General features: G+C 43.4%; 1 protein-coding gene across 1 annotated transcript; it reads left to right on the top strand.

Moving 5' to 3' along the window:
- Positions 1 to 4397: 4397 nt before the first annotated feature.
- On the top strand, positions 4398 to 21240 carry TRAF5 (TNF receptor associated factor 5). Its single transcript, XM_065885564.1, has 11 exons — positions 4398 to 4615; positions 5600 to 5657; positions 7364 to 7465; positions 9883 to 10047; positions 10686 to 10763; positions 11082 to 11156; positions 13678 to 13770; positions 17425 to 17565; positions 18951 to 19119; positions 19751 to 20692; positions 20992 to 21240. The coding sequence occupies exons 1-10, from the start codon at positions 4398 to 4400 to the stop codon at positions 20326 to 20328; spliced, it is 1677 nt and encodes a 558-aa protein (XP_065741636.1). The 3' UTR covers positions 20329 to 20692; positions 20992 to 21240.
- Positions 21241 to 22424: the final 1184 nt, after the last annotated feature.

Here is a 22424-nt window from a genome sequence, read left to right as displayed (position 1 = left end):
GTATTGTTCTTCTTTATCTCTTTTAATAGTCTTTATTTTAGTCTATTTTGTCTGATATCAGAAATGCTACTCCAGCTTTCTTTTGATTTTCTTTTGCATGGAATATCTTTTTCCATCCCCTCACTTTCGGTCTATAAGTGTCCCTAGGTCTTAAGTGCGTTTCTTGTAGACAGCATATATGTGGGTCTTGTTTTTGTATCCATTCAGCCAGTCTATGTCTTTTGGTTGGAGTGTTTAATCCATTTACATTTAAGGTAATTATCAATATGTATGTTCCTACTACCATTTTATTAATTGTTTAGGGTTTGTTTTTGTAGGTCTTTTCCTTCTCTTGTGTTTCCTGCCTAGAGAACTTCCTTTAGCATTTGTTGTAAAGCTGGTTTGGTGGTGCTGAATTCTCTTAACTTTTGCTTGTCTGTAAAGATTTTAATTTCTCCATCAAATCTGAATGAGGTCCTTGCTAGGTAGCGTAATCTTGGTTGTAGGTTTTTCCCTTTCATCACTTCAAATGTGTCCTGCCACCCACTTCTGGCTTTCAGAGTCTGAACGATTAGCTGTTAACCTTATGAGGATTCCCTTGTATGTTATTTGTTCCTTTTCCCTTGCTGCTTTTAATATTTTTCTTTGTATTTAATTTTTGAAAGTTTGGTTAATATGTCTCAGCATGTTTCTCTTTGGGTTTATCCTTTATGGTACCCTCTGTGCTTCCTGGACTTGATTATTTCCTTTTTCATCTTAGGGAAGTTTTCGACTATAACCTCTTCAAATATTTCCTCAAACCCTTTCTTTCTCTCTTCTTCTTCTGGGACCCCTATAATTCGAACGTTGGTGTATTTAATGTTGTTCCAGAGGTCTCTGAGACTGTAGTCAATTCTTTTCCTTCTTTTTTCTTTATTCTGCTCCCTAGCAGTATTTCCACCCTTTTGTCTTCCAGCTCACTTATCCATTTTTCTTTTTCAGTTATTCTGCTACTGATTCCTTCTAGAGTATTTTTAATTTTGGATCATCTTTACTATCATTACCCTGAATATGTTTTCAGGTAGGTTGCCTATTTCATCTTCATTTATTTGGTCTTGTAGGTTTTTACCTTGCTCCTTCGTCTGTAACATAGTTTTTGTCATTTCTTTTCTTTTTTTTTGATGGGTGGTGCTGTATTCCTGTCTTACTAGTTGTTTGGCCTGAGACGTCCAGCACTGGAGTTTGCAGGCAGTTGGGTAGAGCCAGGTGTTGGTGGTGAGATGAGGACCTCCGGGAGGCCTCACTCTGATTAATATTCCCTGGGGTCTGAGGTTCTCTGTTAGTCCAGCGGTTTGGACTCGGAGCTCCCACCACAGGAGCTCAGGCCTGACCTCCGGCCTGGGAACCAAGATCCCACAGCCTTTGTGGTGTGGTAAAAAAAAAAAAGAAAGAAACAAAAGGAGCAGTAAAATATCAAAGAACAAAGTAAAATAAGAAATATAGGGCTTCCCTGGTGGCACAGTGGTTGAGAGTCTGCCTGCTGATGCAGGGGACACGGTTTCGTGCCCCGGTCCGGGAAGATCCCACATGCCGCAGAGTGGCTGGGCCCATGAGCCATGGCCGCTGAGCCTGTGCGTCCGGAGCCTGTGCTCCGCAACGGGAGAGGCCACAACAGTGAGAGGCCCTTGTACTGCAAAAAAATATAATAAAAATAAGAAAGATAAAAAATATATTAGGAAAAATAAAAGTATAATTGAAACAACTGGTTGCTGGGGGTTCCTCCTGTGCGCTTAGGTGTCTGTGGTCCCTCACCAGTGCCTAGTAGGTGCCCTAGTTGTCCTCACATTTTTTAAGAGATTTTATTTTGTAGAGTGATTTTTGGTTCACAGCAAAATTGACTGGAAGGTAGAGAAAGACAGAGACACAGATGAGCACATTAAATTCTTGTGCTAGGAAAGAGGATAGAATGTAGTGGAGGGGAAACCAAACTGAGTTTTGTACATCCTACTCCCTTGTTCTGGGGGCTCAACAGACCTGCTGCTTTAGAGTATATCTCTGAGGGTCCAAATTTAGATGCTCTGTGACATAGACACGAGTGTGATCTTGAGAGAGAATCCTACAGGGGCATAGGACGTGAATTGTTCTCCTCCCTTGGGACTAGAGGACACAGGACAGATTAGGGCAGTTTGGAATAGGTTCTCCCCCTTCTCTGAGAGAAAGGTGAGTCTTGGTTATTAGGTTGTTTGTGTACATCAAGTGCTGTGCCTCTTCATCATCATAATTAAAACTTTTTTTTTAAATCTCAAGAGTAAACAACGTTAAAGGGGGAACAATCACATCTTGTTCTGCTCACCTACCACCCTTGAAATTCTGCAGGAAACATGCAGGGAGGAAAACGTGGGGCTTTGGTCTCAAACCCCAGGACAAAGAAAAAAATCCCCTGGTCTGCTGGGCTTCTCCAGAGAGCAAGCTTTATTTGCTGAAAGAGTCCAGTTGCTTCCTCTGCTCCATTCATCCAGGCCACAGCCCGGACTCAGCAGCTGACCTGGGCAGAGCTTAGGGTTGAATGAGGCTGCCCATCTCTTGCCTACGTGGTCAGGCCACACAGCTGCTCCCAGGCCCAGCTGAACTTGTCAGCTCCAGGAGAATCATGAGGGATCCCAAGAACAAGCCAAAACAAGCAATCCTGAAGGCCAAGCCTTCCTGTACCACAGCCACATGGAGGGATGTCACCCCCAAGGACCACCCACCCTTTCACTGTTTGCAGACACTGAAACCACGACTCCTGGCACTGTGCCAAAAGTAGCAGCATGCCTGCAGGGCAGACGGACTGTTGTTAACCTGGGGACCACTGGTGGGGGTCCCAAGGGTCCTTAAGGGTACACATGTAAGATGTGTGTGCTATTTTATAGGGAGAAGGTCTAGAGTTTTCATCAGATTTTCAAAGCCAGGGGAAGTCCTTGCTCAGAAAAGGTTAAGAATCACTATGTTATGACTCATTTATTTTGTAACTGGAAGTTTGCCCCTCTTAATTTCCCTCACCTATTAGAAAAAAAAAAAGAATCACTCTGTTAGAGGCCAGTACTACTTAGAGCTGCCCTGCTGAGGGTCTCACAAAAAGTCCATTGAATAACTTTAACTCAACAAATAGCTGAGTTGTTCTCCACGCCTGGCTTAGTGCCAAGGGCTGGAAAGGCAACAGTGAGCAAGACCAGATGCTATCTGTGTGTCACTGAGAAGCATAGATATAAATAAAATAATCACACAAATGCGTGTCCAATCTCAAATCAAGCGTTGTTCTGAAGGAATGGAACCTGGTTCTATGACAGATATAACAGTGGATGAATGGGTTTTTGGTTTTGTATATTTTTAAAATATTTGGATGGGTAATATATCCGTATTCAAAAATTCAAAGGGATTATAAGCAAAAAATCCACATCCCCACACACACACTTACCTTTATCCCCTAGCCACTCCCTGGAAGCCTTGCATGTTTTACAGACTGATGAGTAGACCTCCTGCTGTCAGACCAGGGGGAGAAGAAAAGGCTTACCTGAGAATATGAAGCTTGCAATGAAATTTGAAGCATGAATATGAGTTAACTAAATGAGGAGGCCTGGGAGGGGATAGTGGAAGCACGGAGGCAACAGCTCGTGCAAAGGCCCTGTGGCAGAAGACAGCGTGATATATTAGAAGAACTAAAAGAAGGCCTGTGTGGTTGGAGTGCAGGAAGCAAGGGGAGGAGAGGTCCAGGATGCTACTGGGTGGGGAGGATGCATTCCTGTAGCCTGTTTAGCACCATGGGCTTTAACCTAAGAGCTCTGGGAAGCCACTGAATGATGAGGAGAGATAATCTTCCACCATACTTGTATTTTGAAAATATCACCCTGGCTATAGTATGGAGAATGGATTGGAGGGGAAAGCAGTTAATGGACTTTTATTTAGCTCAGGTGAGAAATGGTGTGGCTTAGTGGTGGTGATGTATTTATATATTTTGCAAGGAATGTACTGGTATACGAAGTTCTTGCTTCTAAAGAATGTTAACAAAAGCTTTGTTTCAATTTTCTCAAACGAGTGGAAGAAAAGTCCATAACCAGAGTTTACTCAGAATGTAGTTAACACCTGGCTATATTTTGCCCAAGCATGTAGCCACACTGAAGGATAATTTAGCATCCTTTTGCTGGACAGTGGGCTGAAGTCTCACTGAATCGCGCTAGAAGTTATCTGGTCCAGCCTCCCGCTGAGCGCCCCAAAGCCACCTCCCCTCTGCAGGAGCCCTCCAGTGGCAGGAGATTGTTACTATGGTTACAAAGTCATAACAGAATGACCCTGTGGGTGATGTTGACTTATCAGGGAACAGATGATTCAAACACCTGATGGCTGTAGTTGCTGTGGTGTTCGCACACTGAATTTTCCTTCTCTTCTCCTGATCCCCCAGAATGGCTTGTTCTGAGGAGCAAGGAGGTGTCCCCTGTGGCTTCATCCGCCAGAACTCTGGTAACTCCACGTCTTTGGACTTTGAGCCAGATGCAGAGTACCAGTTTGTGGAGCAGCTGGAAGAGCGCTACAGATGTGCCTTCTGCCGCTCAGTGCTTCACAACCCCCACCAGACGGGCTGTGGGCACCGCTTCTGCCAGCACTGCATCCTGTCCCTGAGGTGAGCGCTCAGGGCCTGCGCTCCGGCCAGAAGCGGACAGGGCTGTTCCTGGGATCTGCGTGTCATCTGTGGCCGCTCAACTGTAATCGTGGTTTCGGGAATTGCTGTGGTTGGCCACAGAACCACGAATATGAGGACGGGCCCTCCCAGCACCCTCCTCTGAGAGCCTGAGGAATAATCTTCATTTTTTTCTGTCTTATTGATAGTCACCTTTTCTGAAAATTCAGACCACACCTGTTTTGCACACGAAGGCAGACCTCAGTGCACAGTCCATGTGAGGAAGGACCTGTATCTCGTGGGGGTCTTTCCTGTAGGCGCCCTGACCTTTCCTTGCCTTGAGGCAGAGGTGGTGTCACATCTGGAAGGTTCCTTGCCGCCGTGGATACTCTGTCGACTCCCCGGCAGCTGTAAAACGTGGGTTGTGCCATTTTGAGGTGGAGACCAGGAGAGACATGGAAGCAGGCCTTGGGGGTTTATACAGGGACGCCACGGAAGTTGTACCCTCCCAAGCTGGCAAAGGGGGTTATTACAGCACCTTCTCATTCATTCCTGGGTTCGTCCATTCAGCACCTGTGTGCTCCAGACACCCCGCTAAACCAAGCTCTAGTGCACAGAGGTGAAGAGCTGGAGGTCCAGTGTGACACAGGACCCTCTATGTTCTAGTGAAGGTGCAAGTTGGGGTACAGTGTGATAGCACAGGACTGCCAAGGGAACGTTGGCAGAGGACATTTGACCCTGTCTGCAGGACTCCCTCTTTGACTCACATCCTGGAGGATGAATGGGAGTTTCTCAGGCAGCCTGAGGAGGTGCTGAAGTTGGGGTACTGGGGGGCCCCTTCTGGGAGGAGGGAACAGCATGAATAAAGACAGGGCCTGGCCTGCTCAGGGGGAACTTCAAGGGGGTGGCTGAAGCGCTGCGGCTGCTCTTGGATGGGCTGTTGAGGTCAACCCTTAATTCTGGCTTCATTGTGATTTTTCTTTCCAGAGAATTAAACGCAGTCCCACTCTGCCCTGTAGATAAGGAGGTGATCAAATCTCAGGAGGTAAGACAGTCGTGCTTTGGGTTAGCAGTTCTCTGGGTGATGGAGCAGCCAGTGTCCTGGGTTGAATTGGACAGAGAAGTTGGAGCAGAAGAGCGGGAGGGGGACCTTCCTTGGAGTCCATATTCCTCTACTGTGGGGTAAGGTGGGACCCCACTCCCACCCCTCTTTGCGAGAGGCTAGTTTGAGTCCTTACTGACCCCCCCAGGATTCTTCTCCCACTTCTTCTTTACCCTCTTCCTGTACTAGCGCCAGTTACCATGAGTCACTTGCAGAAATGAAACACCCTGCTTCCTGGAATCACTTTCTCATCTGTTTAGTCTCTAAAACTTTCTTTTATTATTATTATACCTAACAATAGCTTTATTGAGATACAATGCATTTGCCATAAAATTTGCCTTTAAAGTGTGCATGTTTCTGGGGTGTGTGCCTAGGAGTGGAATGACTGGGTCTCATGGTAACTCTGTGTTTAACGTTCTGAGGCACTGCCAGGCTATTTTCCAAAGCAGCTGCACCATTTTACATTCTTACCAGCAAGGTACGAGAGTCCTAACTTCTTCACATCCTTACCAAATACGCTGTGGTCCATCTTTTTGATTATAGTCTTCCTGGTTGGTATGAAGAGGTATCTCGTGGTTTTGATTCTCTAATGATTAATGACGCTGAGCATTTTTTTATGTGCTTGGCCATTTGAATATCTTCTTTGTAGAGATTCCTATTCAAATCCTTTGATAAATAAAGACAGGGCCTGGCCTGCTCAGGGGGAACTTCATTTGCCCATTTTTTAAGTGAATTGTTTGTCTTTTTAGTCCAATGTTCATGCTCCTTCTCTCTGCTCTTTGATGCCTTTTCCAAATGCTTAGTTGTACTTGTGTCTGCCTCACGCACTAGGCCAAGGGTTGGCATACTACAACATGGGATTTGTTGGGATAAATCCAGCCTACCACCTGTTTCTGTATGGCCTGTGAGCTAAGAATGGTTTTATATTTTTAAATCATTGAAAAAAATCAAAAGAAGGATACACAGGAACTCTGTACTATTTTTTACAACTTCTTGTGAGTCTTTATTTCAAAACAAAAATTTATTTTATGAATCAAAAGAAGGATAATGTTTTGTGACATGTGAAAATTATATGAAATTCACATTTCAGTGTCCATAAATGACGTTTTATTGGAACACAGGCATGCCCATTCATTTAAGTATCGGGTACAGTAGGGTTGAATAGTTGCAACAGAGAACATTGCAACGTGGTTGGCAAAGCTGAAAATATTTACTCTCTGACCCTTTACGGAGAAAGTTTGCCAACCCCTGGCTTGTGCTGAAAAATAAGTCAGCACAGCTTCAGTGACACCACCTGATGACTAATGCAAACGTTCACCCTGGGACAGGAAGCTGAAAGCATCACCCTCATCCACAGCCCCACCTCTTGACCTTTGAGCATGTGGGGTCAAGTTCACCACGAGATTCTCCTAGCTTCAGCCTACTGCACTAAGCATTAAATTACCTGGCTTGTATGTTTGGTGGCCCGTCAGATGTATCTGAGACAGCCTTTTCTTTTATGGTGGTGAATCTGGTATTTCCATACCAACCACTGACTGGAAGTTTCCACCCAACTTTTGAGATGTACTTGAAGACCAAATTAATAATAGCTTCCTTCACGTTGCCCTAAAGCTTTGGAGTGTGTGAGACCTACTTTGTTTATCTTTTAGGTGTTTAAAGACAATTGCTGCAAAAGAGAAGTCCTCAATTTATATGTATTTTGCAAAAACGCTCCTGGATGTAATGCCAAGGTTATTCTGGGACGATACCAGGTTGGTATTACTGGTGAACAATATTTGCCTTTGCTATTTTTCCAGTGACATGTCCTGAACATTTTTATGTGACAGTTAGTGGGCTAAGTGACATGTCCTGAACATTTTTATGTGACAGTTAGCGGGCTAAGCATGGTACGGAGATTCACTGGGTTGCCCTCAGAGAATTCTTGTCTAGAGGTACCCTTGGCTACAGTGCAACACACCGAGGGCTAAGGTGTGAAATGAATCTCACGTGAAGAGATTCATTTTGTATGGAACACATGGAGGACATACCATGTCATGTGTGCTGGACCTTAACTTGTGGGTTAGGGTTATTGATCCAAAAGAGAAGATGTGAGACATGCTGGGCAAAAGAAATGGTCGAGCAAGGACACGTCAATTTTGGAAAACCGTGAAGGATTGGGGATTCCTAGGATGGGAGCCAGGGCATGACTGCAGAAAGACACAATTGTAAGGGTCCCTGCCTGGAAGCATTTGCAGGTGCTGGGGTGGGTGTCTCCTAGCCGCTGTGGGCCCTGCTGTCTTAGAGGTTGTGATCTAAGGCAGACGACACAGACCAGAACAGAGCTAGAATGTAGTGTAAAGGTGAAGCATTGGTATGAGATGCAAACAAACGAGGTGTAGGGGAGGTGAAGGGTTGTCGAGTTCCTTTCAGATGAAGCTGTCCTACCTTGCTCTTGCATCCAGCGGTGGAAGGTTGTTAAATGGGAAGCAGGAAACGTGGCTCCACCACAGCAAGCCCATGTCAGGTTCAATCACGCTATGAATGAATACGAGGCAAGCATCTCTAGCTTCCAAGGAATTGCTAGGAGGATGCTACAAGTTTCCCTTCCCAGCCACACGTTTTGGAATGTATTTCAGGTGATTCAGTCTTTTCCCCATCATGCCGCTATACCTCTAGGCACTGAGCTCATAAATGTGTAAATGATTCCCTTGTTAACCCAAGAATTTCTTTGGAAGTTCACAGGTTTTTGTGTTTTCCTAAGACAGTCCCTCGCCACTTGTTTTGATAGTCAGGTCCTAGAGCAAGCAGGGCCTCTTTACCAACTTTGTTGTCACTAAGCCTGTACAGGAAATGAGGCTCATTGATCAGCTCTAGTGACCAGATCCTCAGCTTCTGGAGAACAGTGGCTGGTTTATTTTCACCTGTTTCTTTTGTATTTCCTCTCATTCCCTGTTCTCCTTCACCTTGCGAGTAAGATGTAGGATCTCACAGGTAGCAGAGTCTTGATGAATGTTGATGGTTTTGGTGAGAGCTGAGGGGTAGCATCCATGGATTTTGGAGAAGATGTAGATGTCAGTTGTCACTGTCTCTCATTACTAGAGGCAAAGGAGAATAGCTATAATATTTATTTACATCCTATAGTAAAACTGTGTGTTCTCTTAAGGGGTCAACAAACTGTTTCTGTCAGGAGCCAGACAGTAAATATTTTAAGCTTTGCCAGCCATACAGTGTCTGTTGCAGCTACCTGACTCCCATCTCAGAGGGAAAGCAGCCATAGCCAATATGTGAGACATAGGTGTGGCTGTTCTACATAAAACTTTATTTACAGAAACAAGTAGCAGGCCAGATTTGGCCCAAGGGCCGTAGCTTGCCAACCCTGTTTTAAAGGATCTTGTGGTGGGGAACAAACTCCTTAGGATTTCAATACCTTGTCAGCACCACAGTAACTTGCAGTGTTATCCACAGGTTCTGTTAAGACATGCCTGCTTTTAAAAATCTGTAACATGAAGAACACTGTCTGAGTCACCATTCTCTAATATTCTGGTCAAGAACATTTCCTGACTTGACAAGGATGACCCATCCCAGCTTCTCCTGGGCCTGTGATCCTGTATTCCTCTATCGTTTTCTTTACCGCTTCTGGAACAGCTTCCTCTCCCTCCCTTTCTTTCCTTTAGTCCTTCCCCTTCCTTCACTTACTTAGCCTTCTCTTCTTCCCTCTTTGCCCTCTGTTCCGGCTTTTACCATCTGCTGTGCAGAGATTAGTACTTGGTGCTGGAGGTGGGGATGGAGTGTGCACAAAAGAAATGTCCTTGAGGAGCTGGTAAATTAATTGGCGTGTCTAAGGAAAATATTCAAGAGCTAACCTGAGAATATGAGCAGGTTAATAGGTAATCAAAGATAAACCCGGCATGCTTTCTTCCTCACGCATCTTCCCCTGTCCTCCAAACAAGGCTGGCTGTCACAGCCTCCGTGCAAGCAGCCTTCTCCATGCCCTGTGCTCAGCAGGGGCAGCGGGTGGCCTCTGCAGAGAGCCTGTGACAGAGGCTGTGCCCCCTGCCCCCCACCCCCACAGTCCTTTCTCCTGCTGCCCCAGGGTCCTCCCTCCCTCCCTCACTAGGCCTTGCACCAGGCTTCCCCTCCCACTGCCCTGCTCAGTGGGTCCCCACTGGCTTGTTGTTATCTGTCGCAGGACCACCTTCAGCACTGCTTATTCCAAGCTGTGCAGTGCTCTAATGAGAGCTGTCGGGAGCCAGTCCTTCGCAAAGATCTGAAAGAGCATTTGAGTGCAGACTGTCCGTTTCGAGAGGAAAAATGCCTTTATTGCAAAAAGGATGTGGTGGTCATCAATCTACAGGTAAAAAAAAAAAAAGAATCATCTTTATGGGACTAAATTCTGCCCTCAGTGGTCACAGTGAATCAGGTGGGATACCAGAAGCACTTTTCTGGATTTATTTTTATGCAGAAAGAGGTCTAAAGAATAACTTTATCTGAGGGTTCTATAGAAAGCTAAAAACCTTCTTGGTGGGACTCTTTTCACGTATCATTGGCAAAAATGTTGTTTGAGCACCTGCTGAGTGTGAGTGGTCCAGGAGTGATGCTAGGCACTGGGTCCCAAGGAGGTGACCACACTGTCTGTCCTCAGGACGCTCTGACCTAATTGGAGAGGCAGGATGCCGGCATAAGACGAGAGCATGGGGTACCCTTTACATGTGCCAAAGGAGCCAAGCCAGTGACTCCCATAGTTTGTCCTCTGTCAGTCCCATGTCCTCTGACCGTCTTTAAAAGAATTGGAAAATTGAACTGAATTGAATTCACTTATACCAAGAAGGCAGCCATCTAGAACGCTTTTTGGAACTAGGCCATACCTTCCTACAGAGGGTAAGCCACATAGCATAGATCCCCAAAGGGACATATGTATACACACTCTGAGGCCATACAGGGAGCCTTTGGAAGCAAGGCTGGCTTTATTTCCGCACACTTTTTCTGTTTCAGAATCACGAGGAAAACTTGTGTCCTGAGTACCCAGTATCTTGTCCCAACAAGTGTTTGCAGATTATTCCAAGAACTGAGGTAACTGTAAATAATTCTCTTAGTAGACTTTATGTAAGATAAAGTTTCAGTAATCACTGTGGTGTGTGTTTGATAAAATCCCGTAAGCAGGGGCCCAAGGCTTAAATTATCCTCATGATAACCATGGTTCTGTCTTCCCTCCCCTTCTCCCTGAGAATTCTTCTCTGTTTTCACCTTAGCTCTCCTTCCCCCAGGCTTCAGCATGGTGTTTCCTCCCTTCTTCCCAAGGCACCCTTGGCCCCCTGCTTGCTGCAGTTATACCAGGTAGCTGGAGAGTCGGGGATGCATTTCTCTAGCATGAGGCTGTCTGTTTTGTAGGTGGATGAACACCTTGCTGTGTGTCCTGAAGCTGAACAAGACTGTCCTTTCAAGCACTATGGCTGTACTGTAAAGGTATGAAATAATTGTTTCTGTCTACCTTCTACTGTGTAATTCATTTGTTGAGTTCATTTTATTCTTGATTCCATTCAAGATGCAGAAGGACATTCACTTCTGAGAAACTTTAAGACTGGCGCTTGTAACTAGTGGCTACCAGTAGGGTGAGGCAAGATGGTGGTAGGGAATTAACAGGTACAAACTACTATGTATAAAATAAATAAGCTACAAGTATATATAATACAACACAGGGAATATAGCCAATATTTTATAATAACTATAAACAGAATAGAAAAAAGAAAAAAGACTTGTATACAATACATAATACTAATACTTGTATTAGGGTTCTCCAGAGAAACAGAACAAATAATTTATATATACATAAAATTTATAATACCTAATACCAACTTTTTTGAGGTTTGGTTATATATATGAAAATAAAATGTGACCCTCACATTGACCTTGCAATCCTACTGCTAGAAATTTATTTCATAGATATCCTTTCATAAGTATGCAGTGATTACACACATATACAAACACACATGCACACAAAGATATTTACAGTACTCCCCCCTTGTCCATGGGGGTAGATTCCAAGATCCTCCACGGATGCCTGAAACCATGGTTAGTACCAAACCCTATATATACTACGTTTTTCCTCCCTATACATACATACCTATGATAAAGTTCAATTTACAAATTAGGCACAGTAAGAGCATATCTGAATTGCCAGCATCATTTGGGGCCGTTATCGAGTAAATAAGGGTTACTTGATGACAGTACTGCCATAGTCACATAGATAGATGGCTAAGTGACTAATGGGTGGGTAGTATGTACGGCCTGGATACCTGGACTATGGGATGACTCACCTCTGGGGCAGGATGGAGCAGGAAGGCACAAGATTTCACTACGCTACTCAGGACAGTTCACAATTTAAAGTATGAATTGTTCATTTCCGAAATTTTCTATTTAATATTTTTGGACCATGGTTGACCATGGGTAACCGAAACCACAGAAATTGAAACAGTGGCTAAATGGGGACTACTGTATGTAGCCAAAAAAACCCAAAAACCCACAAAAAATGAAAAACAACCTATAAGTCCATCTCTGAAGTACTGAGTGTATAATTATATATATATATTTTTCATGTTTTGGAATACTATGCATCTGATAAAAAGAATGAGGTATATATTTTAAAAATTACATACAGTATGATCTCACTGTGTATGTATCTTCACTGACTCTGGTAGTGAGACTAGGGAATTGGGTGTGGAGACAGAGAGAAGGGGGCTTTTATTTTTCTTCTACATCTTGCTATATTGTTTGAGATAAGCATATATTTCTCTCATTTAAAAAACTCTTATGAGAAAGCTTTTTTGTAAAAATCAGTGAAGAGTCCATAAATGTGTCACATAGCAAACCAGTGATTATCTTGGCTGAAGAAAGGATAGGGTTTACCTTCCTTGCGCACAAAATACAGAATTGTTTTCCAGCTCTAAAAGGAATCTCCGTTTTTAAAAAATTTTTATTTAAAATATTTATTTATTTATTGACTGCTTTGGGTCTTCGTTTCTGCACGCAGGCTTTCTCTAGTTGCAGTGAGCGGGGCTTCGTTGCGGTGTGTGGGCTTCTCATTGCGGTGGCTTCTTTTGTTGCGGAGCATGGGCTCTAAGTGTGCGGGCTTCAGTAGTTGTGGCTCACGGGCCTAGTTGCTCCAGGGCATGTGGGATCTTCCTGGACCAGGGATCGAACCTGTGTCCCCTGCATTGGCAGGCGGATTCTTAACCATTGCGCCACCAGGGAAGTCCCTAAAAGGAATCTTCTTTACTGTTAGGCCCAAACTTCCATTTGGATTGTATTCTAGGACTTGCTGGGGATGGCTGGGGGAGTTCTCTGGAGGAGGGGCCAACCCTAAACTGAAGGGAAATTGATGATGAGTGTTTGCTTAGAGTCTATGGGCCACCCATACCATTTGCTTTTACTAGTAATGCAGGCAGTCTGCAATGGAATTTTAATGATAAGGGAAGAAGTTCGCATTTCTTCTTGCAAACATATAATTTGACTTTGAAGGCAACAAATTTGCATGGGCTGAAATTACAATTAGGTTGCATACCTTCTGCCCGATAAAAGGACAGTGATAGAAGGCGGTAGAGAAGTGTGCTTGGTAGGAGGGAGAACTAACGAACTAACGGAGGCTTAAAACTGATCTGGGAGATAACCCACCAAGGAGGTAAGTTTTATATGGGGATAGTTGAGAGGTGGTAATAACTACACTCAACCCTCAGTCATATACTCCCAGGGCAAGGAACGAAATCAGTGCTGAGAACTTTGATAGTGGCCTGACTCTCTGTAAGTGTGTCATGGGTACTGTAGAATCCTAAAGCTGGAAAAGGGACCTGGGCGGGGTCATCCTCTCTGCAACCCACCATGAGACAAGTAAGCAAAGTTGTTAATGTTCTGCTTTAGCAGAATATCCCACCACCACCCTCATTTTGGGAGGCTTTCGACAACCTGACTTATTTTTCTCTTCATATTAAAGAATAAACGAGGAAACCTGCAGGAGCATGAACATTCAGCCTTACGGGACCACATGCTTCTGGTTTTAGAAAAGAACTTCCGGTTAGAAGAACAGGTAAATATTCAAGGGTTCAAGTATAAACGGAGGCAACAGAGTTGCTAGGATTTGTACTTGTTGGTATTTTTATATTCCTCTCTGTTTCAGTATAAGTCAGCTGGAGGTAGATTTTTTTCTACTAAGTGGCCAGACTCACAGGCTTGTAGCACATTAAACTGGAACGTGCCTTTGAGATCTTAGGTGAAGTAACTAAGCTCAAAGAGATTTTGATGTGTTTGTGATATTAAGGGACAGAATTCAATCTCAAACCCATGTCCCTGATTCTCAGTCCAGTGCTCCCCGTGTTACACCACACTGCCTCTCTGCAGCCTATCCACACACCTTGTGGTTATTACCTGGCACCTAGTAGGAACCTAGTAGATGTTTGGCATTTTCAAATGAAATCAGTATTACCATGAAACAACATTTGACTATCTGTTCTAGGCACCGTGGGTTTTATATATTTTGTAATAAGTCTTAACTTATTAACTTTGCAACCTACTCATACGTGCATATTTATTTCACTGCAATCAATGCATACGTACATATTTATTTCACTGGCTTGTGATTATCAAGTGAAATTATGTGTGCAAATGCCAGCCGTAGTCCCTGGAATATTCATAGTGGACCTCAATAAATGCTGATTCTATTGAGTAATTATTCTAAAAGTTCATTATTTTGTTAGGGCATCTCAGAGGATCAGACTTTTCAAGCCCAGGTAGGGAAGAAAACCATCCAGCTGCAGAGAGGGAGCTGAATTTTACAGCTGCAGATTATTTTATGGTGTCTGATTCCATATTAAAGTAGGTGTGTGAGTTTTAGGGTCAGATCGTGGAGAAAATTAGAAAGACTGATTAAACTGTAACTGGTGGAAGGCATGCTGCCTAGGAGCCATTCCCAAGTTCTTTCTGTAGGAGTTGCCTCATTCGTCTATCCACTGATCCAACAAACACGTGCTCTATGTCAGGTACAATGCTAGTTGCTAGGGACACTGAGTCAAGGAAGACACAGCACATACCCTTGAAGAGCTCACAAAAATGTAAACAGATAAGATGCTGTGCCTTGTGGGATGTGCAATGGGGGTGCCCTGTGTTGGGGTACAGAGGCTGCAGCAGTTTGCTCTGTGGGAGTTGCAGAAGGCTTTTCAAGGTAACACATCCGAGCTGCATCATCTTGAAGGAAGAGAAGGTCCGTCAGTTAAAATGTTGTGGAAAGAGGATATTCCAGAAGGGGAAAGTTTATGCCAAGGCAGAGAGGCATGAGAGAGACTGATGGTCCAAGGAAATGCGGTTTGGGGGTAGAGAGACATCCAGGTGTGAGACAGGGAAAGGCTGAAGACTGGTGTGTTGGGTCCAGACTGCATTGGCCTTCCATGTAAGCTAAGAAGTTTCAAATATTTTATATTCAGTGATTTTTTAATTTATTCATATTCTGCTCTATTTCAGAAAGGATTTAAGGGCCAAAGTTTGGACTAATGTTTGCCAGTAATAAGGATCTAAAAGACATTTTTAAATAGGAAGATACTTGGTCAGCTAATTGTTTGGCTTTAAAAATAAGACAGCTGGTGGTAGCATGGAAGATGGATAGAAGGAGAGAAGAGAATGAGGCCAGAGGGACCAGGCAGAAGGATGCTGCAGTAAACCAGCCAGTGTGGCAGTAGAGCCTGGCAATTGATGGGTGAGGGTCCTGGAGCCAGAAAGGCCTGGGTTCGAGACCTGGCTCTGCACATTGGAGTTTGGGCAAGCTACTTAACCTCTGTCTTCCACAATTTTCTCATTTGTAAAATGGGGTCGTAGTGAGGGTCGGATTATATATGTGCGCTCTTAGCACAGTGCCTGGCTAACAATAAGCAGTTCCATATTAGGGGAAGCGATACTGGAGGTGGTAGTGGGTGGTGGTGATGCTGAAGGTGAAGGCTTGACCAAGACTGTGTCAGTGGGGATGGAGGGAGGAGGGCATTGAGAGACTTTTGCAGGTTGGAGTCACATGCTGTAGTTAAGGCAGGGAACTTAGTAATGTTTTGAACCGAGATGGGCACTGCACACAGGAACAGGTTAGATGTGAGGGGAGCGGGGCAAGAGGAGACACTGAGTTTGCTTTTGGTCAAGGATGTCTGGTGCACACGTGGGAGTCAGCTCTTGGGGTATAAGTAGAAGATTTGGGGGCCAGAGATCAGATGGTTATTGCAGCCACTTGTGCATTCATTTATAAAACATGTGTCAAATGCCCTCTGTGTGCCAGGCGCTGTGCTGGGCTTTGGGGATCGGGAAATAAGTGAAATGTAGCCTCAGTAATTTAGTGGAGAAAAAAATGACCAAATTAACCAAAAAAAAGCAATGAGTCATGAAGGTAAGTTATGCTTCTCGAGTATGGTCAGAATGTCATGGAACTTAAGAGGTGGCCTAGGTAGGTGGTACTAGTGTGGAAGTATTTCTGGGAGGATATGCCCTTGAGTGAGGCTTAAAAAGTGGTCATTTCTAGGTGAAGGAGGAAGTGACTGAGAGCAGGGCCTGAAACAGAAGGTGTGTAGTGTGCGAATGGGCATGAGGCTGAAAAGGTGGCCAGGGGCAGATTTTGTAGGGCCCTGTACAGCCTGTAAAGGAAGGCCACTAGAGATGGTTAAATAGGAGGGGTGACCAGCCCAGGTTTGTCACTTATTATTCTTCTGGTCACAGTATGGAGTATGATTTGGAGGAAAACAAGGCTAAAGACAGGGGGAGCATTCATTCATTCATCTATTTAACAAACATTTATCAAGCACCTACTGGTGCCAGGCACCAGCCCAGTTGTTGAGGTTCCAGTGGACGGTGGGACTCATGCCAGTCCAGCTCCCATAGAGCTTCTTTTCGGGTATGTGTTTGTTAGGGACAGTGTACGATCTGTTAGGAAGCTATCGTAGCAGCCCAGGTGAGAAATAATGCAGGTTGGAACAAGATGAGATGCAATGAGAAATGGATGTAAGAGTTGTTTTGTTGTGTGTCAGGAGCTAAAGTTGGCAGGTATTGCTGAGTAAGTGGGTGTAGGGATAAGAGAAGAGTTGTTGAGGATCACGCAAAGGTTTTTGGTTATTTCCCTCAAATTGATTATAAATTATGAGAGGTGGTGTGTTTTGCCTACCACTTGCTAGCGGTATGCTGGGCAGGTTACTTAAATGCTCTGCCTCTGTTTCCTTATCTGTAAAGTGAAACTGACAGTCATACCCAACACATAGGATTCTTTGAGAATTAAAAGAGCGAAGGAATATAAGGGTTTGACAGACTCAGCAAATTGCAGCTATTACTATCGATGCTGTGCATACAGCATCTAATGTGGTATGGCGATCAGGACTCTGCGGTTGTTTAATAAGTGCATGCTGAATGAAAGAGGAGAACCAGTTCAGCAAATTTAGTCAAGTGGTGTCACTAGCATTAGATGAGCCATCAAAGTGGGTTACATACAGAAAAGGCTGTTGAGGAATCTATGGATCTTTCTTTTCTTTATTATTTTTTTTCAGAAGCACCTGCGAACATTTCTTAGAATTATATAGTAATCTACCTGTAAATGTTTTCTATAAATATACGTCTGTGTATCTTTCCTAGAAGTACTTAACCTGAAATATTTTCCTAGAACTATATTTAAATTTTAACTTGTGTGCATACAGTTCAATGACCTCATTCATATTCCTGTTATTAGATTTCTGACTTATATAAGAGCCTAGAACAAAAAGAAAGTAAAATCCAGCAGCTAGCAGAAACCGTAAACAAATTCGAAAAGGAGTTCAAGCAGTTTGCACAGTTGTTTGGCAAAAATGGAACTTTCCTCTCAAATATACAGGTGAGAAATGGCGTTTCTATTCATAATCAAGATTTAGCCTTCAACTAGCCGTGAGGGTTTTTCTTTTAATTTTTAAATGGAAATAATTTCAAATGTGCGAGAATAAGATAGTGCAAAGAACACCTGTATATTCTGCATCCAGATTCACTCATTGTCAGTATTTTGTCCCATTTGCTTCATTCATCCCCCCCCTCCTCCTTCTTGTCCCAAACTCCCCCACCCTGTCCCTGTCACCACCACCCCCCCCCGTCCCCCTTGGGTATTCTTTCTGAACCCTTTGAGAGTAAGTTGTCTATCTTATGGCCCTTTACCCCTACATACTTCAGTATGTGTTTCCTAAGAATAAAGGTCCTCTTTTACATAACCCAGTACATTTAGCAATGTTAGTACATGTTTACACTGGCATAGTACTTTTCTATAATTTATGGCAATTAGGGCTGTAATCAATGTTGGGCTGATGTTAGTCACTTGATTTCAGATTCCCTGAGAGCGTCTGTAGTCCTGCATTTTGTAGTCAACAAAGTGAAACTATTAATTCCCCTGGGAAGAAAATGTTTTAAACACCACTAAAACATAGCAAAAATTACTTTGTGAATCATGAATGTTAAATAACCATAAACAAATTCCTAAAGAATAATGACTTTATTGTGATGATAAAATTTACAGTGGAAAATATTTCAAGATGTGATATGGGCAATCTTTTTGAAATCTGGATTATCCCAGAAAATGTAGGCCATATCATTTCCATATTTGTCAGCATACCATATGGATGTGTGTGTGTGTGTGTGTGTGTGTGTAGAAAAAAGGAAAGCCATCATATGTTATTATCTCAATTCTGACCTCTTTCTAACACAAAAACCAGTCAAGAATGAAGGCACTAAGGGTAAGAGTGGAGGAGAAATATATAGTTTTATTTAGTGCCTTCCATCTAAAGAGCAACCAAATGTTCAGGCTTTAGCTCAGGCACTTCTGTACCACCTGTAGTGCTCAGGCCAGAACAGGTGGGCCTTCTTCCAGCGCATTCTCTGCCTTCTAGCAGAGTAGGAGTGAATTAGAACAGTAGCATCTAAGAGAAGGAAGTGATAAGGCAAGGAGAGAACAGAAATATAAAGATAGGGTAGAGAACCAAGAGGAGAGACACCAAGGGAGGAGTAAAACTCAGATGAAGAACAGTTCAAAGATTTGAAACAGGAGCAGAGATGCTGTGGAGGGGGAGGAAACTATTAGGTGACTCATCTCTCTGAGATCCTCATTGAATTTTCTCTTCTGGACTGTGCATTTTTCATTTCATTAATTGATTAAAGGTGAAATGTTTGAGTTGAAAGATATAACCTTAACGAACTACTCAAATTTTTTTGACATGATGATCCACTTTGTACTGAAAGGTTCTTGCCAGTCACATTGACAAGTCCGCTTGGCTAGAAGTTCAGGTGCGTCAGTTATTACAAATGGCTAACCAGCAACAAAGTAAATTTGATCTGAGGCCTTTGGTGGAAGCGATTGATACAGTGAAACAGAAAATCACCCTGCTAGAAACCCATGATCAAAGATTAGGTATGTCTAATGTTTTATACTTATCTGTTGGTGATTCATTATTTCTACATGCGTTCATGAAACAAGCAGCTGTCCAGGATCAGTAATGGCTGAATCTGGTATTTGTGAAACAGAACAGCATGAGGTTCTGGCCACTCAGGCAAAAATGATGAAGGGCCATGAGCGGGAGCTGGAACAAGCAAGGGGTGGAAATGGGCCAGGAAATTCCAAGAACAGGGAGTGATGGTTTTTTAAGGAGAGTAGACAAAAATGAGAAGGGGAAAGATGTGGTGGGAACATTGTTTTAAGTATAGAAAAAGAGACAGGCTTGGCTGTTTCAAAGCCTTCCAGTTAGAAAGCAGTGGGGCTTACCATGCAGATGCCTGCTAGCTCAGTACACAGGGCATCTTCTCAACACTTTGGTGAGCCTCAGATCAAGAGGACGCATTTGGGTTTTCTTGGTGCCAATCTTGCCAAGACACAAGAATCACGGAGTTGATATTATTAATAGGAATTGTCCATTGGTGGACATTGAATTCAGTTCATCTTTGGGATGTCAGAATTTTCTTGGTTCTCTTCGGATAACAAAATTCCTCTTCGGGCAAATTTTAAAGACAACTTTAAGGCCTTCAGAGTCTTTTTTTCCTTGCAGTTGTTTTGGAAGGGGAGACTAACAAACATGATGCCCACATTAATATTCATAAAGCGCAGCTGAATAAAAACGAAGAGCGATTTAAGCTGCTAGAAAGTGCCTGCTATAACGGAAAGCTCATCTGGAAGGTCACAGACTACAAGCTGAAGAAGAAGGAGGCGCTGGACGGACACACAGTATCCATCTTCAGCCAGCCCTTCTACACCAGCCGGTGTGGCTACAGGCTCTGTGCTAGAGCGTACCTGAATGGGGACGGGTCCGGGAAGGGTACGCACCTGTCGTTGTACTTTGTGGTAATGCGAGGGGAGTTTGATTCACTGTTGCAGTGGCCATTCAGGCAGAGGGTGACCCTGATGCTTTTGGACCAAAGTGGCAAAAGGAACCACATTATGGAGACCTTCAAGGCTGACCCCAATAGCAGCAGCTTTAAAAGACCTGACGGGGAGATGAACATTGCCTCTGGCTGTCCACGCTTCGTGGCTCATTCCACTTTGGAGAATGCCAAGAACACCTACATTAAAGATGACACCCTGTTCTTGAAAGTGGCTGTGGATTTAACTGACCTGGAGGATCTCTAATCACTGCTTCTGGGGTGATAAAAGGACTCCTTGAATCCAGAACCTTTGGTTAATGTAGTGACTGAATGTAGGCTCGACACACACTTGTATTTGGCTCTTTGCCCTTAATGTTTGAAGTCATTTTGAGATTTCTCAAGTGCTGTCTTCTTTTTACATTTTATTCTGTCCCAGTTTGAAACTGACAATACTTAGAATATCTTCTCATTATTTATATTTTTATATCTCTTGAAAGATGTTAATTTTCTTAAAGGTAAGGTCTGGGGCATACCTCTTTTACTGGTGCTTAGTGTGGGGTCTCAGGGTGGGCCCTCTATAATATTAAATGTCATTGAGGACACAGAAGTAGAATTTCCAGTTGAAAATGGTTTTTTTTTTTTTTTTTTTTTTTTTGCGGTACGCAGGCCTCTCACTGCTGTGGCATCCCCCGTTGCGGAGCACAGGCTCCGGACGCGCAGGCTCAGCAGCCATGGCTCACGGGCCCAGCCGCTCCGCAGCATGTGGGATCTTCCCAGACCGGGGCACGAACCCGTGTCCCCTGCATCGGCAGGTGGACTCTCAACCACTGCGCCACTAGGGAAGCCCCATGCTTTGGTATTTTATATTTGACCTTTTGATTCTAGACCTGACCATAAGCCTGCAAAAACTATTGCGCCACCAGGGAAGCCCCATGCTTTGGTATTTTATATTTGACCTTTTGATTCTAGACCTGACCGTAAGCCTGCAAAAACTATCTTTTAGGGTAGGCTATTCCAGTTAGGTAGATGGGTAATGTCCTTCAATCTGCCCAGTTTGGACCAGACTTTTTCTGGTTATATACTGTATTTGTGGAAATTACTACACCTTTAATATTTTCATGAAGTTTACCAGGAGTCAGCAAGCACAGTTTTGCAAGGATGCATAAGAAGTGGTGAATAGAGTAAGCATTTTCATTCTCCCTGTTGAAGTAAAGCAGAAAGCACGGCATAGTTTATACATAAGGAGGTACAGCCATCCAGCTGAAGTTCAGATTTTATTAGGTTCAAGCACATGAAAAAAACATTTTCAAACAAAATGATCAAATGTTATGAGTTTCGTAAGATTCAACTTAATAAATATATGTACATGTATACAAATAGTTTAAAGGTATTTGGTAAGAATAGTAAATTAATATGAGGATGGGCAGAATTTAGTATATGATGGAGAAAATGTCAAAAATGGATAAGAGGAATTTAAAACCTAGGGAGAACACCATTACAATTTCCTGTGGGTGTTCGTATTCCCATCCGAAATTGATGGCTAAAAGCAGTATCTCCTATTCTTTTTGAGAGGAATTTTGAATTCATAAATTGAAAAGAAAATGGGCACTTATGTAAACTTGTGATGTTTCTTGTCGAAGTCCTGAGTACTTTGTGAAGAACAGAAATTGATCGTGTTCTTCTACATCTATCTGTATGGGTCTGGGAGTGTAAATACAAGTCTATCTGAGTCCTTCTGACTCTTGATAAGCCTGAGTTTAACAAGAAAACTACCCAGTTTTCCTGAGCCCCAACTCTCGTTATGCCACCGAGCATGGCCGACACTCAGCTGGCTCCCTTGAGCGTGCAAGGGCAAGCTGCTCACTCGGGTGATGACCACACACCTTAAAACTCTTGATCAGTTGACCTCACAGAAGCATATGATTGACACCAGTGGCTTCTGGAATAAATGGAACTTTCTTCATCTCTCCTGTGAAATTTCCAAGATACCAAAGACTCATACTGCACAAATCTTCCCAAAGGGTTAAATTCAAAGACCTAGGTTCACAATAGAAATCTGCTAAAGAACTACCCTGAATCTGCTGGTGAACTGGGGTACAGCTGACGGTCAGCACATTCCCTCAGACAAACTCAGGAAGTGTTTCTCTAGACCCCAGAGCGGGACGCAGGTGGCGCTGTGTGCTTGTTTTCAATGTTTCTCATCAAGTCCAAAGTCATCCTTGTGTTCCTGAGGAACAGATCACACTGTTGTAACTAGTTCTAAGTCTTTGATGTGAAAAAGATTTTAAAAAGCGAATTTATCAAAATACTGATTTTGTGCTTTAACCAACTTCTCTACATAAAAAATGGAAGTCACGGCAT

The sequence above is a fragment of the Phocoena phocoena genome, chromosome 1 (assembly GCF_963924675.1).
Source record: "Phocoena phocoena chromosome 1, mPhoPho1.1, whole genome shotgun sequence".
Lineage (NCBI taxonomy): Eukaryota > Metazoa > Chordata > Mammalia > Artiodactyla > Phocoenidae > Phocoena > Phocoena phocoena.
Note: the sequence above shows the minus strand (reverse complement) of the source record. Positions and strands in the feature narration are given on the sequence as shown.